Below are 18,405 nucleotides of genomic sequence, written 5' to 3' on the forward strand. Positions count from 1 at the left end.
AAAAACAGCCATTATCCATGTTGAAAGGGGGCGGGTTGTGGGTTACGGTTGGATTGAGTGGGGGTTAAGGTTAGCTTTGGGTGACACTCCGTGAGGGGAGGAAACCCCGAGCAGGGGCTGTTTACAGGGAATGCTGGGGATGGTCCGCACTGAGCCATTTTTATTCTCAGAAGCAGGACCTGGACCCTGTGTTTATTTATAGACAGGTGGAATAATGAGAGTTTCCATTTTATTCTTTGTGACTTTTCTGTGTTGTTCAAAGTTTCAATTTAAAGTATGTTCTCCTTTAGTAGTAATAAAAAGCAAGTGCTAACAAAGAAGATAGTGAAATTTTGCTTGACAACCTTTAGAGCAGGTGGACTTCCTTCCTACCTTGGCCACGTTTCCCTGAGTTTGCAGTGTGTTTTGCTGGTGCTCTCAAGAACAGCGCTGCCCTGCCATCTAGTGCCCAGGCGGCAAGGGAGCCTTCCAACCAGCATGTCTATAAAGTAAATATCTGTTTTATCAAGTTTGAAGAAGACAACTAATACACAGTGTTCTAGGTACATCTTTGGTTTGGTTATAGTCTCAAACTGTTATATTGGACTTGTCCATTTTTCTTTCATTTGTATCAGTTTTTGCCTCACATATTTTTTTTCTTGAGTTTATTAGGGTGACATTGTACTTAGTGCCTTGATACTTTCTTCTTCCTGTTTATTAAGTCCCACAATAAAAGGCTTTGTTCCCTTGAAAGGAATTTAGTTTTAAATAAGTAAGTGTGAGGAGAGTAAGAGATTTAAAAAATGTATCAACCAAATAACAAAGTTTAAATCTTGTTTGGATTCAAATTCAAAAAACCCAACAGTTTTAAAAAGAAACACTTTTAATACAATCATGGGAAATTGAACATTGACTGGATATTTGTTTTTCAGGAATAACTGCTAAAATATTTACCTGTAAAAATACTAAATGGTAATTTTAAAGTGTCTATTTTAGGAGATAATTATGGAAACATTTTTGGATAAAAAGATACAGTGCTTGAGATTTGCTTCAAAATATTCCAGTAGGCAAGGAATGGGAGAAAAGAAAGTATATATGAAGCAAGATTTGCAATAATTAAATCGCTGAAACCGGGTGATGGGTTAGGCATGGACGGTTCATTATACTCTTTCTACTGTTTGATTTTCATAACAAAAGATTTTTAAAAAATAGAAAGTAGAGCCTTGGTCGGTGATCCAATGGTTAGAGCACCAGCCCGAGCACCGCAGGGTCACGGGTGCAATTCCCTATCGAGAGCATGTACCTGGGTTGCAGGTTCAACAGGAGTGCATGCAGGAGGCAACCAATTGATATGTCTCTCTCATATCAATGCTTCTCTCTCTCTCCCCCTTCCCTTTCACTCTCTAGAAATCAATGGGAAAAATATACTTGGATGAGCATTAAAAAAAAAGTAATAAGTAGAAATGGCCAAGGCTGCTATTTCCTACCCCGAATCTACTCTCATTTTCCCTTACAAACGGAACCCCTATATTGTTAAGGATGCCGTTAACTGTCCAAATTAATTTTTTTATATATATTTTATTGATTTTTTACAGAGAGGAAGGGAGAGAGATAGAGAGTCAGAAACATCGATGAGAGAGAAACATCGGTCAGCCGCCTCCTGCACATCCCCCACTGGGGATGTGCCTGCAACCCAGGTACATGCCCCTGACCGGAATCGAACCCGGGACCCCTCAGTCCGCAGGCCGACGCTCTATCCACTGAGCCAAACCGGTTTTGGCAAAATTAATTTTTTAAAATGACTTTTTCAGTCTCTTTTGTAGATGTGAGTGACGGGTGAAAAGCAGATAGAAGCCATCATTTTCCCCTTCTGTCAACAGGGAGAATTAAACGTTTTTTTATTGTAAATTTGCATTTGCCCTTACTGAGAGTGTACACCCCCCGAAGACAGGTCTTTAGCTCACAAACCTGGCTGCTTTCTGGAATTATCTGGTGTGTTTTAAATATATTAAGGCTTGGGCCCCACTTCCAGAATGTCTTGATTTCATTGACATGGGGGACAGCCTGGGCATGGGAATTTGCAAAAGCTGCCCCTGGTGATTCTAATTTGGAGACCTACTGTTCCAGCTCGCCATTGGATCCTTGGAGTGCTTGGCTCCTGGCTGGACGGCGACCAGGCTTAGTTGACTGGCTGTGATCACCCGTGGCGGCGTGGCGTGGGAGGAGCAAACGTCCTGGTAGCCTTTAGCAACGAAGCCGACAAAGTCCCGCCTTCTCCCCGCCAACCACGCCCCGCCCTGCGCCCTAGCTGTGGCCCCGCCCAACGCCCCAGCTTTGGCCCCGCCCTGCGCCCTAGCTGTGGCCCCTCCCAATGCCCTAGCTGTGGCCCCGCCCTGCGCCCTAGCTGTGGCCCCGCCCTGAGCCCTAGCTGTGGCCCCGCCCTGCGCCCTAGCTGTGGCCCCGCCCAACGCCCCAGCTTTGGCCCCGCCCAACGTCCCAGCTGTGCAGGGCAGTCCGCGAGCGCCTGTTGTGCGCCTGCGCAGCTCCGGGTCTGGCGGGCAATTTGTTTCTCTACCGGAGTCGCGTCTCGCGATCCCTGGCTTCTGGCTGAGATCAGAGCTTGAGTGGATCGCCGCTCGGCCCCGAGTGGGCCCTTTGCTCCCGGACCCGCGGGAAAGTGGGGATCCTGACGTCGGAAGCAGGCAGAAGGCATTGCTGGGACGGGTGTGGGGTGCGGGATCGCGCCGGGCGGGGGCGGCGGCGGAGGAGCAGGGCTGGACCTTCCTGCGCCGCTGGCTGGGGCACCTGGAGCGGGTGCTTGAGACGCCCTCACCCACCTCGGAGTGGCCGTAGCTGAGCCCCTTCCTCCCCTCCCCTCCGCTTCCTAGGGGCCCCCACGCAGGAAAGCCCCCGCCCCCAGCGTGGGAGATATGTTTACTGCACCGTTTCTTGGCACTTGCTGTGTTATTTTGTAAAATTCGTGTCTATTTTGCGTTTTTTTAAAGAAAACGGCAATGTTGTCTTTATATATGTATTTGTCCCCCTAAATCCTTAAAGCAGTGGTTCTCAACCTTCTAATGCCGCGACCCTTTAATACAGTTCCTCATGTTGTGTGACCCCCAACCATAAAATTATTTTCGTTGCTACTTCATAACTGTAATGTTGCTACTGTTATGAATGGTCATGTAAATATCTGATATGCAGGATGTATTTTCATTGTTACAAATTGAACATAATTAAAGCATAGTGATTAATCAAAAAAACAATATATAATTATATATGTGTTTTCCCATGGTCTTAGGCGACCCCTGTGAAAGGGTCGTTTGACCCACAGGTTGAGAACCGCTGCCTTAAAGAGATGATGCAGGCTTATTTCCTGGACCATGTTCGGGATGCTTAGACCACAGGAGGCGCAGACCAGTCAGTCCTGGACTTTGGTTAGAAACTGAATTTCGTAGAACTGAAAGAAATTGTTCTTGACGTCCCGTACTTTATTTTCAAGTGCATGTGACCTACTGGATGTGAGCCATTCTTGGATTTGGAAAGTGAGCAGAAATTTGTCTGGCTTTTGTTTTTTGACATTGTGTTTGTATTCCCTTCAGAGGCGTAAAGGATGGCCTCTTCGGATCTGGACCAAATATGCTTTCATATTAATGAAAAGATTGGCAATATTAAAAAGTCTCTGTCATTAAGGAACTGTGGTGAGTAGAATAGATTCCACTGACTTTGTACACAATGCATTTTGATTGCTGTCCCCCTTGGAATGGTATCTTATGCCTGGTGAAGTAAGTGGATGTATCTTACAACGGTGATGTCAAGCTTCAAATGGCGATTTAAAAGCACTCGGCTGCTGTAACTTACTGGATCACTACTATCAAAAATAGGGAATTTACTCAACTGTTACTATTACTGCATATCAGTAAACGAGGCCTTAAAATTGAGGTGACTAAAAGTTATTTGGAATACCTGTGTACCCAACTAGCTATCCAATCCCCTGAAATTAATCTCAGTAAAGACATCAGTACTCGCCTTTACTGACTAATGTGGTTTAGTTGTTGTGGACCTAGTGTCCAATGCAATTAGCATTGCCCTGTTAAGTAGAATAACATAGTGCATCTCGTGATGATGATGAGGAGGAGGAGTTAGCTTCTACTGGGTGCTTTACTGGGTTCCAGACACAATGCTCAGCTCATGTTATATGCTTTTTCTCACTTATCTTTACAATAATCTTGAGGTAGGCACTGAATTCTCTGACTTCAGGCCTGGAGCTCTAGCCATTTCACTCTACTACCTCCATAACTTACAGATATCGTCAAATTGTGCTTTTATTTATGTGTGTTTGGTTGTTAGAAGTGAAGATGGAAAGATCTGATTATAAGAAAAAAAAACCCTGTTTTGGTTACTTCTTTTATTTCTAGAGAGGAGGAGACGCCGGTTTTCCCATCCTCAAATCTGTGAAGCTGGAGAGGTGGGGTTGGGAGAAAGAGCATGCCACTTGACAAACTCAGGCCTTTCTTTCTGTCTGGCCTGCTGGGCCGCCACCAGCATGGGACTTTTTATGTTACTTCCTCCACTGAGGGGTCATTAATCATGTGTCTGGTGTAAATATGAATCCCAACCCTCTAGTACAAATTCTGAAGCGAACTCTCCCTAACCTCCCACACACACCTGAGCGCTGGACCAAAACATAAGCTTTTATCTCCCTGGCCAGTGATTAGAATTTTTAAGTTTACACTTTCACTGAAGATATATCCCAGGAAGAGGGGTCTTGACTTTATTTGGGATTCTCACTTCCAACACCCTGTGCTTTGAAGTTCCAAAACGTTGGCATGATCCCCATTAAAACTAAATATATTTGCTTGCTGAGACTGGCAGACTCTCTCCAGCTTCCCTCTGCACCCCCACCTCCCCCCAGATTAGGGCTGCTGCAGTAGCATCTCACATACATTGCCTGTTTTGTAAGCGTTTACCTTATTCTCATGAAAGTCAGCTATGCATGTAGAGAGTGTTTGTTTTATCTAGCATTTCTAGTTGTGTGTTTTTTAATCCCCACCCGAGGCTATTCTTTTCATCAATTTTTAGAGAGAGTGGAAGGGTGGGAGGAGGGGGGAGAGAGAGCAAAACATTGACTGGAGAGAGAGACTTGCACCTGTCGCCTCCCAGCCTGACTGGGGTTGGGGATCGAACCTGTGACCTTCAGTTCTTGGGCCAATGAGCAAAATCAGCCAGGGCTCTAGTTGTTTATAGTGGAGGAACTTGCCAGAAACAGGACTCAGGGGACACTGTACTTACCTCTCCCTTCCTTCTTTTCCATACCAGTACTTAGAAATGAGGTCTTAAGATTATTCATGGAGACAGGTCCCAGGGCCTGAAACATAGCTCTTTCTGTACCCCTAAGTGTCTCTAGGTAAAGCTCAGTTCCCAAAGTACGGTTGGGTACATGTGCACTATCGTTTTTCTGTACACTTTATTTTCCATTTTATCTTTGTTTATTAATAGGTCAAGAACCTAACTCAAAGACTATATTAAATAAAATAGGAGATGAGATCATGGTAATAAATGAACTTCTAAATAAATTGGAATTAGAAATTCAATTTCAAGAACAAACTACCAATTCACTCAAGGTAATGCTTTTCCTTATTTTTAAAAAATCTTTATTGTTTAAAGTATTACATATGTCTCCTCTCCCCCCCACCCCCCAATCCCACCCCAGGCCTTCACCACCCTATTGTCTGTGTCCATGTGTTATAAATATATGCATACAAGTTCTTTGGTAATGTTTTTCTAGCACAGCAACAAAATAAAAAGGCAATAAGTACAAATTTCTTAATCACCAGGAATTCTTAAGGGTTCTGTAAGTATATTTATAAAGCCCTTAGCTTTGTAAATTATTACTGGTACAGTTTTTTTTTTTTTTTGCATTTTATTTTCGCAGTATAAAGCACTCCAGAGCTTCACAGGTATTTCTTTTTTCATGTTGGTACGAATGGAATTGAACGTTACTAAAAAGGAAGGTTTCCTAAATAATTCTTGGTAGGTTTAATTTAAACAAATGATGTCCTGGTAGGCTGAGATGGAAGGAGTACCTGCCCTGGGAAGAGATGTGCCCTTGACCAGAATCAAACCTAGAACCCTTCAGTCCACAGGCCACTGAACCACACCGACCAGGACGACACTTTTTTTAATATTGCTTGCATTCAGTGCTTTTTCACCCCTTCTATGTTCTGAAAACTCACAATTATTGTGATTGTGTACCATGGTCTTTCATGCTCTTTACAACATCTTCATACACACACAGGCAGGACAGACACTTATTCGTGAGCATTTTTTGGATTTTAGGAACTCTGTGCTTCTCTTGAAGAAGATTATAAAGATGTGGAGCACCTCAAAGAAAACATTCCTCCCCATTTGCCTCAAGTAACAGTGACCCAGAACTCGTAAGTGTATTCATAATTATTCTTGCCATCTGTATTTATAAAGCTACTAGAGGCCCGGTGCACGAATATCGTACATGGGTAGGTTCCTTAGGCTTGGCTGGCATCAGGGCTGATCGGGCCTTCCAGCTGCCAGCCAGGGCCTCCCTTCCCCGGCTGCCGGCTCTTGGCTGGGGCCTTCCTTCATTCCATGCTGCTCCCTGGTGGTCAGTGCACATCATAGCAAGTGATCGAACTCCTGGTCCCCTGGTCGAACTACTGTGGGGACAATTTACATATTAGGCTTTTATATAGAGAGATTATAACGAACCCCTCAAGTCTTTTTGCCTTTTCGTGTACTTGCAGTTTTGCTAGTGGCTGTCTGTTTTGTTTTGTTTTTGGTCACTTACGCCAGAAGTCATGTTTCCCCTGTCTTCACCAGTCTTCTTATCCTGCTCTCTCTGAAGGAAAGGTTGCCCCTCTTCCCCAAGGGTGAGTCTCCGCTGAGATCTCTCCCTCTGCTTTTTCTCATTTCTTCCCTTTAGAGCAGATTTTGTCATTTTAGGCCAGATCATTCTTTGTTGTGAGAATAGCGTGTTTAATTACATCCCTTACTCTACCAACTAGTTATCGGTAGCACCCCAGTTCCCCTCCACACCCCCATCCCCTGTGGTGACCATGAAAAGTGTCTCCAGACATTGTCATATGTCCTCTGAGGGGCAGAATCTCCCTGACCCTTGAGAACCACTGTCTTAGAGTAGAAATAACCTTAATGAGCTTCCCATCTTAAAAACATCCAAAAGAACAAAATACTTAGCTCTGCTCCCCTCTCAAACTATTGTCCTATTTCTGTTCACTGCCAATATATGTTTGTACCTCCTCTTCCCAGAGCAGCTAACACCTGGCTCCTACCACATTTAAGGAAGTGGTTGTTGAAGGTTATAAAGAGGTCAGAATCCCTCTTCAGCCCTGATTCTTCCTTTCAGGTTTTATTTTGTTGCCCATCTCCTTGTTTTTGAAATTCTGTCACCGCACCATGTGTTGGATGCTGATTTCTTCCTAGTATGCGTACAATTCTGACGATTGCCTGTATCTGTGCATCTCTGTTCTGTAGTGTTAACGTATCAGATCTTGACTCTGAAGAACCTGTCAAAGTTGAGGAACCTGGAGTCACAAAGAAGCCCTGTAAAGAACAAAGGAATATTAAAGAAATGCCATTTATAACTTCTGAGGAGTTCAATGGCATCCCCGCGTAAGTATTTAAACTAAATGCTAACGTTCAGCTCTTTAATAATCAACATACATGCTTGTTTAAATCACAAGGCTTCATTATATTTACCATAATACGCTGTGTTCAAATATTGACCTTTTCTAAAACAGTCCAGTGTAGACTATGAAAATGCAGGAAATCTTTTGTTGAAAATGCTTAAAATCATGTAGAGATTGAGAGAAGGGTCAGTTTATTGCCGAGTCCTCTCCAGGACCAGTTTGTGATTTAGACTGATCCCCGTACATTTTAGACGTAGTCTCAGTTTTGCTGTGATTTTAAAGCAAGTGTGTTGTATAGAATTGAGGTTAGAATGGAGAATGTGTGTTTGTTTTTCCATTTGTCCCTTAACTTATGCCCCACACTTACTTGAGTCTGGGCTCTATTCTGGGCCTGGGTCACTGGGAGAAAACGGGCGAATAACACAGCATGCCTCGCCTAGAGGCAGGTCTCCTTTGCACTTTACAGATGACAGCAGTGGGAAACCAGTTATGGGAATCGTGGGTTTTTTTGTTTTTGTTTTTTTTTAATATATGGATTTTTTTACAGAGAGGAAGGGAGAGGGATAGAGAGTTAGAAACATCGATGAGAGAGAAACATCGATCAGCTACCTCCTGCACACTCCCCACTGGGGATGTGCCAACAACCAAGGTACATGCCCTTGACCAGAATCGAACCTGGGACCCTTGAATCAGCAGGCTGACGCTCTATCCACTGAGCCAAACCGGTTAGGGCGGGAATCGTGTTTTTAAACTCTCATAATTCCAGGGCTTCGCTTCGCTTCTTGGCTTTATATCATTACATTTTTCATTATTATTTTAAAATACATGTGGTTAGAAAATATTTGTTGTCGAAAATGACCATCTGTAATTCTACCACTCAGATAAGATAGAGTATTTCCTTGTAGATTTAATTTAATTTCACATACATAATTGGTTGTTTCTTTATTATTACAAAAAAACAACTGATATAGACAGCTCTCAGGAAAGTAAAATAATCATGCTCTGCATCCCAGGTATTTTCCTCCTAGGCCTCTTGCTCAAGGATATGAGGAATTACAGAATAGTCTTGCCTAAGAGAAGTTTCACTGTACCATTATTTCTAAGAGTGAGGTTGCTAGACCCTCTGGGAGGAGGATGTCTAGCTTTGTCGGAAACTGCCCACCGGCTTCCAGAGTGGCTGGGCCAAGGTGCATTCCCACCATAATCAGTGAGCGCTGCCAGTGCTTCACATCCTTACCTGCCTCAGTTTTGTCGGTTTTTTTCTGTTTTAGCAGTTCCATAGGTGTGCAGTGGTATCTCGTTTTAATTTTCAGTTTCCTAATGACATATGATGTTGAGCATCTTTTCACGTGCTTATTGGCCACTTGAAAAATACTGGCTGTTCGGTAATTCTGGGATGAGTAAGGAGGCTGGAAGTGGTCACTCAGTCTTTTCCTTTATCGACAGCTTTGTTCTCATGAAGTTCTGAGCTGTTCAGTTTTTTAAATTGTTGTTATTGTTGTTGCTCATTGGCTGAACTACAGGGAAGAACTCTGGAGTAGTAGGGTTTTTAGAAAATGCTTTCATAAAGAGATAAAAGAAGGAAATTAAATAGTCATGGTAGAGTATTAATTTTTTAGGGGTTATTTGGTGAATAAGAGAAATAAGATTACAGTATAACATCATCATAAACATTTTTCAAAGAAAATATTTTGTATAATGAGTCTTTAAAAAAATAATCATCTACTTATTTACAGGTACATGAAATCCCGCTTAACCTATTGTCAAATTAATGATGTTATTAAAGAAATCAACAAGGCAGTAGTTAGTAAATATAAGATCCTACATCAACCGAAAAAGTCGATGAGTTCTGTGGCCAGAAATCTCTATCACAGATTCATTGATGAAGAAACAAAGGACACCAAAGGTAAAATGACAGGGCATACGTCTATGTATGTCTGCCATCTGTTTGGAGTGTAAATAAATCATGAGAAACAGAACTAATTCTAGAACATTCTAAATTTAGAGAGGCCGTTCTCCACCGGGGGCGATTTTCCCACCACGGGACACTTGGCCATCTCTGGAGACATCTTTGGTTGCTACAACTGGGGTTGGGTTGGCATTTGGTGGATAGAGACCAGGGATGCTGCTAAAGTCCCCTCCAACGCACAGGACAGCTCCCACGAAAAAGAATGATGTAACCCGGAATGTGGTGCTGAGGCGGAGAAACACTGCTTTAGAGTTTATTATGGAACTATAACCAGTGTTTCCAGAATGAGAATAGTAACCATAACAGTTGGTCATACTTACATAGCACTTCCTGTGTGCCGGATGGTGTGCCGAGGGAGCTTCAGTCCTCCTCACGTCCTTAGGAGGTACGGGCGACCACTAACTCCATTTTGCAGACCAGGCAGAGAGCCCAAGTCACTTGCCCAAGGCCAGCCAGTCAGGTGATAGAGCTGCTGAGGGTCTCATTCTCTTATCCACTATCTCCAATTAGCTCTTGAAAAGTGAATTGTTCAAAAGATATCAACAGATAGGTAGTGATATACTAAGCAGGGCTAGGTTACTGAAATGCTACAGTAAACATTATGCAACTTCACTTGAAAGAATAATTGTTATTTTGGCAAGAATACCGTTTCTCACTTTGGTTGGGTAATGATAGTAAACATGATTAATGGCATTCATAATCACAATGTAATGCATTAAAGACTCATCTTGAAAGTTGCCCTTATAAAAATTAGCACTAATATCTTTATTTTCAGGTCATTATTTTGTAGTGGAAGCTGACATAAAGGAGTTCACAGCTTTGAAAGTTGACAAGAGGTTTCATGTTATACTGAATATCTTACGACACTGCCGGCGGCTGTCAGAGGTCCGAGGGGGAGGACTCACCCGATACGTTATAACCTGAGGCCCTTTGAGCCTTTGAACCAGCCAACAGCAGGGTATAGAGGCTATTCCTATAGTGTCCTTATATGTAATTTAAAAAAATACATAATTTATCTTTTCTTGTTTCTTATACAAATAAAACTTCTTTAAAATAAAGCATATAGGAAAATGGGAGATATCTGTAATACTATCAACAATAAAAAATATATTAAAAAGTAAATAAATAAAGCAAAGCATATAATCCTGGCTGGTGTGGCTCAGTTGGTTGGAGCATCGTCCTGTGCAGGAAAAAAGGATCAGATTCCTTCTTCTCACCTTTTGTTCTAGTCTGAGGCCCACTCACATTGGGGAGGGCAATCACTTTACGAAGCCACTGATTCAAATACTAACTAATCTGGAAACACCCTCGAAGACACGCCCAGAAATAATGTTGAATCTGGGCACCCCGTGGCCCGTCAGGCTGGCGCTTAAAAGTTAACCATCACAATCTATGACTATGCATCTGCTCTGCCGGCTGACCCTCGTGGCAGAGAAAGAAAGTGTCTCACCCAGTGCGTGAGCTGTGCTTAGCTGCATCCTGAAAACTGCAACTCTAGTCCTTCCTTCCTTGTCACTCAGAAATCAAATTGCTTCTTGGGGGTACTCTCTTGAACTTGATTCGGCAGCATGGTGCGTCAAAAAGAAGGCATCGGAAACTGGGTCCTGACCTACCTCTGCCCTTTCCTCGCCCTGGGTTCTCCCTTCAGAAATGTAACCCTTTCTCACCCGCTCCATATCCACCGTCCCGCCCCACACTGTGTCCTCTGTCCTCTGGGTTAATTCGTAGCTTCTTCACTGGTCCCCGTTTGCTCTTGTCCCCCTGCCATCTACTCTCCACACGAACCAAAGTTATGGCAGGTCACTCCGCTACTCAAAAACCTTCAGCAGCTCCCATTTCTTACCCAAAGTCGAGTCCTTACAAAGGCCTGCGAGGCCCTTCAGGGGCCCCTCCTCAACTCGGGGATATCATTCCATTTCCCAGCTCTGCTCCAGCCTCTCCAGCCTCCATGCTGTTTCTGGAACAGGCCGAGTTCGCCTCCCTCAGACCTTAGTGCTGGCTGTTGCCCTGCCCAGACAGCTCCTCACCCACCCATGTGACCCTCCCCCTTTCCTCCTGGGTAGCTGCGCAAATGCCCTTTGATCATTGAGACCTCAGACCACCGTATGTTCAAAATTAGTTTCCTTCTGCAACACACCCCTTTTCTGCTTCATTTTCCTTCATAGCATATTTGTCCAGCTGTTGGGTTATGCATTTCACGTATTTATTTGCCTTTCTCCCCTGACTGGGTTATAAACTCTGAGGTTAGGAGTTTCCCCGCCCCTTTCATTCACTGCTGTGTCCCCGGCCAGTCTAACAGCTTTCCAGTAGAGGGCGCTAAACAAATACGCATGGAGTGCACATTAACCCAAAGTCTGTGCCCTTGGGTAAGTGACTGCCTTTCCATATATATTGAGACGGCTGAACAAAAATGTTTCCAGGACCTTCTAGTTTTAATATTCTATGATTCTCACACTCCCACATACTTCTGGGAAATATATTCATGTTAAATATAAAAGATATTTCCTCTGGCTAGATTACAAAAAATTGTAAAAAAATATTCTGATGATCTTTACACAGTGGTAGTATCATAGCCAATGAGCTTTATTTGAGGCATGATTATTGCTAATTGAAAACTTTTCCCAATGCCCCGCCATGACGACTTGAAATATAGTTGGCATTGGCAATTTTTGACAGTCTCTATGGAGACCAAGTGTGTGTGTGTGTGTGTGTGTGTGTGTGTGTGTATATATATATATATATATATGTAAATTCTGATAATTACATGGAAATCCCCTTTTTTTTTTTTTGTAAGAGTTTATTTGAGCCAAACTGAGGACATCCTGGGGAGCAAGATCTCAAATGCTCTGGAAATCTCATCTTTTAAGTAAAGACTCTGAAAAGTATTAAGTTTCAAAAAATATTGAAATTTAAGTTACTAGGTAGGTAATAAAATGAAACCTTTTGTAAAATGATTAGGGACCATTTATAAAAATTGTTTTCAGCCATCATCTTTAGTTTTCCAATTTATTTTGCTTATTAGATAAAGTTTTAAGTTTCACAATTTGTAAATGTTATAATTCAATTACTATGGTGCATTATATAGGACTTTGTGTGACAGCTTGAAGTTTTGTTTCATAATATTAAATGACTTACGAAACATTCCCACTTCCTAATAAGCCATTACCATTGGTCCATAAATATGTCTAATAATACAAGTGGCAAAATAAAAGAAAGATTACTCATATAGTAAGGAACCTTCCTGGATATACTTTAAACAATGTTACTCAAATTGTAGCCAAGACTATATATGATTAGAAAGTAGAAATAACATCAATTGAGCTCTGTTAAAGTTAGGCTGACTCAAGGGAGTCTCTAAGTAGTATACAAAAGAAGAATTTATGAGAAATTACGGTATAATGTGTAAATTTTACTTCAAATTCTTAGGATCATCTTTTGCCCTGGTTTATTGAAAAGCAGTCCATTAGCGTGTAAGAGTTGAAATTTGCATGCAACAAAATGCACAGATCTTAAGGGTACAGCTCAATGTGTATACCCAATGTGACCCACAGACCTATTGGGTTTTTTTTTCTTAAACTTTCAATTTTGAAATAATCACAGGTTCCCGTGCAGTTGCAAGAAATAACGCAAATAGAGCCCTTGTACCTTTTACTCTTTGCCTCAATATCACACCCAGGGTACAATCAAGATACAAAACATGTCCATCACCACAAAGATCCCGCATACGCCTTTTTATAGTCACACCCCCTTCCCTCCCCCCACCACCCCTCCTTAGCCCCTGACAACTCACCTGCCCTCCATTTCTGTGATTGTGTCATCTCACGAATGTCCGATAAGTGGAACGATACTTTATGTGACCTTTTGAGGTTGGCATTTTTTTTCTCCACTCAGCATAAGTCTCTGGAGATTCATCCTGGTTGTCGCACATATCAAGAGCGTGCTTCTTTTTATTGTTGAGTAGTTTTCTGTGGTGTGGATGTATGGCTGTACAATCGGTAGTTTAATCATTCCGCCTGAAGTACAGCTGCGTCATTTCCAGTTTGTGCCTGTCGTAAGTTAAGCTACGATAAACATTTGAGTACAGGTTTTTGTGTGGATATAAATTTTCATTTGTTCGGGATGCAATTCCCAGGAGTGCGGTTGCTGGATCCGATGGGAGTGGCATGTTAAGTTGTTTGTTTGTTTTTAATATATTTTATTGATTTTTTACAGAGAGGAAGGGAGAGAGATAGAGAGTTAGAAACATCGATGAGAGAGAAACATCGATCAGCTGCCTCCTGCACATCTCCCACTGGGGATATGCCTGCAACCCAGGTACATGCCCTTGACCGGAATCGAACCTGGGACCTTTCAGTCCGCAGGCCGATGCTCTATCCACTGAGCCAAACCGGTTTTGGCAAGTTGTTTGTTTTAAACTGCCAAATTCCTTCCCAGGGTGGCTGTACTATTTTACACTTCCTTCTGAGCACTGCTTTCACTGTATCCCACAAATTTTGATAAGTTGCATTTCGATTTTTCTTCCTTAAAAACGTTTTAAAATTGCTCTCGAGACTCCCATTTTACCCATTTATTGTTTATAAGTGTGTCCTTTAGCCTCCAACTATTTGGGGATTTTCCAGCTATCTTTCTATTATTAATTTTTAGTTTAAGTCCATGTTGTTGGAGAGCATACTCTGTGTGGTTTCTATTTGCTAAGGTGTGATTTATAACCTAGGAGGTGGTCTGTCTTGGTGACTATTCCATGTGAGCCTGAGAAGAATGTGTTCTGCTGTTGGATGAAGGATTCTACAAGGATCAATTAGATCCAGTTGACCGAAGGTGCTGTTCAGCTCACCTTGTCCTTACTGATTTTCTGCCTGCTGCATCTGTCATTTACTGATAGACAGGTTGCTGTCTCCAACTATAATAGTCTCTTTGCCTTTTCTCCTGGCAGTTCCATCAGTTTTTGCCTCATGTATTTTGATGCTCTGTTATTGGGTGCATACAAGTTAAGGATTGCTATGTCTTCTTGGAGAACTGACCTTTTAATCATTAACACCCTGCCTTATCCCTGATATTTTTCCTTGTTCTGAAGTTGGCTTTGTCTGAAGTTAACGTAGCTACTCCAGATTTGTTTTGAGTATATTAGAAAGGTACATCTTTCTCCATCCCTTTATTTAAATACACACACACACACACACACACACACACACACACACACACACATATATATACTGATTTCAGAGAATAAGGGAGAGGGAGAGAGAGATAGAAACACCAATGATGAGAGAGAATCATTGATTGGCTGCCTCCTGCATGCCCCACACTGAGGATCGAGCCTGCAACCCAGGCATGTGCCCTGACCAGGAATCGAACTGTGACCTTTTGGTTCATAGGTTGAGACTCAACCACTGAGCCATGCTGGCCAGGCCAAAACTGACTTTATAACAGTGGTCTTGTGCAACATATGTACAATTGGTTCTTTTTATTTAATGAATCACAAACATTTTCTCACGCCATGAAGTACTATTTCACAATATAATTTAAATAACTGCATATTTTCTCATATGATGATTTATTTGATTATTTCTTTATTTTTAGGCATTTTGGGTGCTTCCAAAGTTTATAAACACCATTATATGTCAATATGTAGTTAAGTTTTTCTAGCTTTGGAAAGCTTCTATACAGTAGTTCTTTTTTCTTAAGTTGAATTTGAGATTTATTCCTCAGACATTTGTTACTTGATACAAAAAAAGGAGTTTTTAATATTTGTTCAAGAAAAACTTGGTTGTGAAAACAGCAGGAGTAGGAAGAAGCATTATGAATTTCTTTTTTTGTAATTCTAGGTAAGGCTTTCAATTTATGTTTCCATGGTAACTTTATCATTTGTAGATATTTACCCAGGTTCTACAGAACTTTGAGAAATAAAATGAAAAGCCCTGGATATTAGATTTAGCTACACAACTCAAAACAAAATGTGTTCTCACAATGTTTACCATCACAAAACATACAAGGAAATTTTAAAAGATTGCTTTCATAATTTAATTGAATTTTGATAGAAAACAGGTACTTCATGTAAATTCGGGGGAAGGTGGATTCCTTCCCAGTTCAAGTTAGTTATTTAAAACATGTTAAGCGGGCGGGGGGATAAAATGGACACATATGTAATACCCTTTGTAATACTTTAAGCAATAAAAACAAAAATAAAACATGTTAAGCTATATAAACTTATTACTGCTTTCTTTTTTTATAATACTATCAACAATAACATGAGTTTATAGGCATTGGAGAATTCTCAGTTGAGTCATAGGAGTTTATGAATCCTTTAAAATATTAATGAAAAAGAAAGCTGATTTTTTATTATCTCGTAAATGTCCATCCGATTCTGAATTTCTCTTAAATCTCTATTCCTCCAAGAGCTGATATGGTTCATGCTGCCGTGAGCTCATTAGTAGTTAGATCAAAGGTAATTTCTACCACACAGATGCTTGATCATCTGGAAGCACCCACCAAGAAGCCATGGACTGCAAACATGCTACACCTTGAGGGTAGTGCTGAACCTTCTGTAAGTCCATCTGGGTCCACAGCCTTCCTTGCCAGAGTCAGTGGAACTCTTGGGCCGCTGCAGGCAGCTCAGGCTGGTTCCAGGCTGGCCCTGCTTTCCTCTCTGGCCAGATTTTCCAGAACGCCTCGCTCTGGTCTCCATCCCTGTTGTACCGCCCTGTGTGCTGTTCAGAACTCTGCCTGGAGGCTGCCTCCCATCCCCTGAGCGCTGGGCTGGTTACCCCACTTATCTCACTGTTGGCATTGCCCTAGGGCAGCGGTTCTCAACCTGTGGGTCGCGACCCCTTTGGCGGTCGAACGACCCTTTCACAGGGGTCGCCTAAGACCATCCTGCATATCAGATATTTACATGACGATTCATCACAGTAGCAACACTACAGTTATGAAGTAGCCACGAAAATAATTTTATGGTTGGATCACAACATGAGGAACTGTATTTAAAGGGCCAGAAGGTTGAGAACCACTGCCCTAAGGGAACGGGCCAGGGAGCAGGCGGCCCAGTCTGGGCGCAGTGGGAGGCCATGTGTGTGCTGAGGCTCCACGTCCCTGCACATCCTTCATTGTCCCATCATATTTCACTTACAAAACACAAACTCAAAGATAAAATCATTAAGCGTTTCCAGATGGAGTTGGGGGGCATTAAACCCCAGGTGCGAGGCCTTTCGGAGGAAGGGGGTGGAGGTCAGCCGGCACTGGTCACACGCCCATGAAGGTGGCCCTGCACGTGTTCATTCATTTGACCCCCGTTTACAGGTGTGGAAAGCACTGCACTGAAAGGCTAAGTAACCAGCCAGACATCACAGTAGGGATTTGAACTTGGGTAGTGTACCCGTATTTCTGCTCTTAACCCTTACGCTGACCCTCATGCATACCCTGTGGTATGGGAGTAAATGCCCAATTCCCACTCTAGGAGGTTGAAAGCTCGGGGAAGGAAGCCATTTCTTTGTGTTTTTCCTCTAAGGGGAGGTGGTGAGTTACTCTGGACTCAGGTCTCTGCTGAGGACTGATGGAGTCTCATCTATTCTTTAAAACAAAACAAAACAAAAAACAAAAAAACCATACACACACACACACACACACACATTGATTTCAGAGAGGAAGGGAGAGGGAGAGATAGGAACATCAATGATGAGAGATAATCACTGATCGGCTGCCTCCTGCACACCTCCGACTGGGGATTGAGCCTGCAACCCGGGCATGTGCCCTTGACTGGAATCAAACCTGGGACCCTTCAGTCCACGGGCCGAGGCTCTATCCACTGAGCCCAACCCGCTAGGGCTATTCTTTACATTTGACCACACTAACAAGAGAAGTGTCCTGTTAAATATCAGCCTTGTCCTCATTTTAAAAAGGCTTCTCTCTGTATATGGTTGCACATAAATATATGATATGTAGTTATGGAAACTATTCACATATTTTTAAATATGTGTAATGTTTTTTAAAATAACTGTTTTTTTTTTTTTTTAATTGAAACTGTATTGCCCTCTAGTGGCCACAAAATTTTAATAAGAGCAACCCAAAAAGGAATAGCGGCTGTTTATTAAGTGTCAATCAGAGACACCTGAATCAGCCCAGCCGCCGTGGCTCAGTGGTTGAGCATTGACCTATGAACCAGGAGGTCAGGGGACATGCCCAGGTCGTGGGTTTGATCCCCAGTAGGGGGTGTGCAGGAAGCAGCCGATCAATGATTTTTCTCTCATCACTGATATTTCTATCTCTCTCTCCCTCGCCTTTCCTCCCTGAAATCAATAAAAATATATCTAAAAAAACCAAAGAAATACATGACTCATACTACTACTATTATTGTTGGTTGCACATACACATGTCCACAGGACCGGGTGGGTGAAGTCACAGGGATATGGGCTGGGACAACATGAACACTGGACAACACTAGTCCTTCTGAAGGGGCAGGCTTCCAGTGAGTTCCAGCTCATGGTTACCCTGGGGGAAGGCTGTCCTGGTTGTTAAAGAGAAGCCCCAGATGCAGATATTTATGTAACAGTTCTCAATTTTTAAGTGTAGGCAATTTGAGTAATTAAAAAAAGAAAAAGATCTGTGCGGACATCCACATTTCCGTGGGTTACATTTGGGCTGTAATAATGGCTCTCTTGTGGCCTTTGCCTCAGTGACGCTTGCTGCCTGCTGGGCGCTGTGCTAAGGGCTCTACATCCAAGTTCCCACGCCAGTCCACAGCCCGACCCCAGGGTGTGCTAGCCTCATTGCGCAGACAGG

The 18,405-nt window shown here is 42.5% G+C and overlaps 1 protein-coding gene across 1 annotated transcript; it reads left to right on the forward strand.

The window, feature by feature from the left end:
• The first annotated feature begins 2,106 nt into the window (after window positions 1-2,106).
• On the forward strand, window positions 2,107-10,724 carry SKA1 (spindle and kinetochore associated complex subunit 1). Its single transcript, XM_081097590.1, has 7 exons — window positions 2,107-2,688; window positions 3,582-3,680; window positions 5,479-5,603; window positions 6,319-6,416; window positions 7,507-7,644; window positions 9,398-9,567; window positions 10,406-10,724. The coding sequence occupies exons 2-7, from the start codon at window positions 3,593-3,595 to the stop codon at window positions 10,552-10,554; spliced, it is 768 nt and encodes a 255-aa protein (XP_080953716.1). The 5' UTR covers window positions 2,107-2,688; window positions 3,582-3,592; the 3' UTR covers window positions 10,555-10,724.
• The last annotated feature ends 7,681 nt before the right edge of the window (window positions 10,725-18,405 follow it).

Source organism: Myotis nattereri (genome assembly GCF_964212035.1).
Source record: "Myotis nattereri genome assembly, chromosome: 8".
NCBI classification, from domain to species: domain Eukaryota; kingdom Metazoa; phylum Chordata; class Mammalia; order Chiroptera; family Vespertilionidae; genus Myotis; species Myotis nattereri.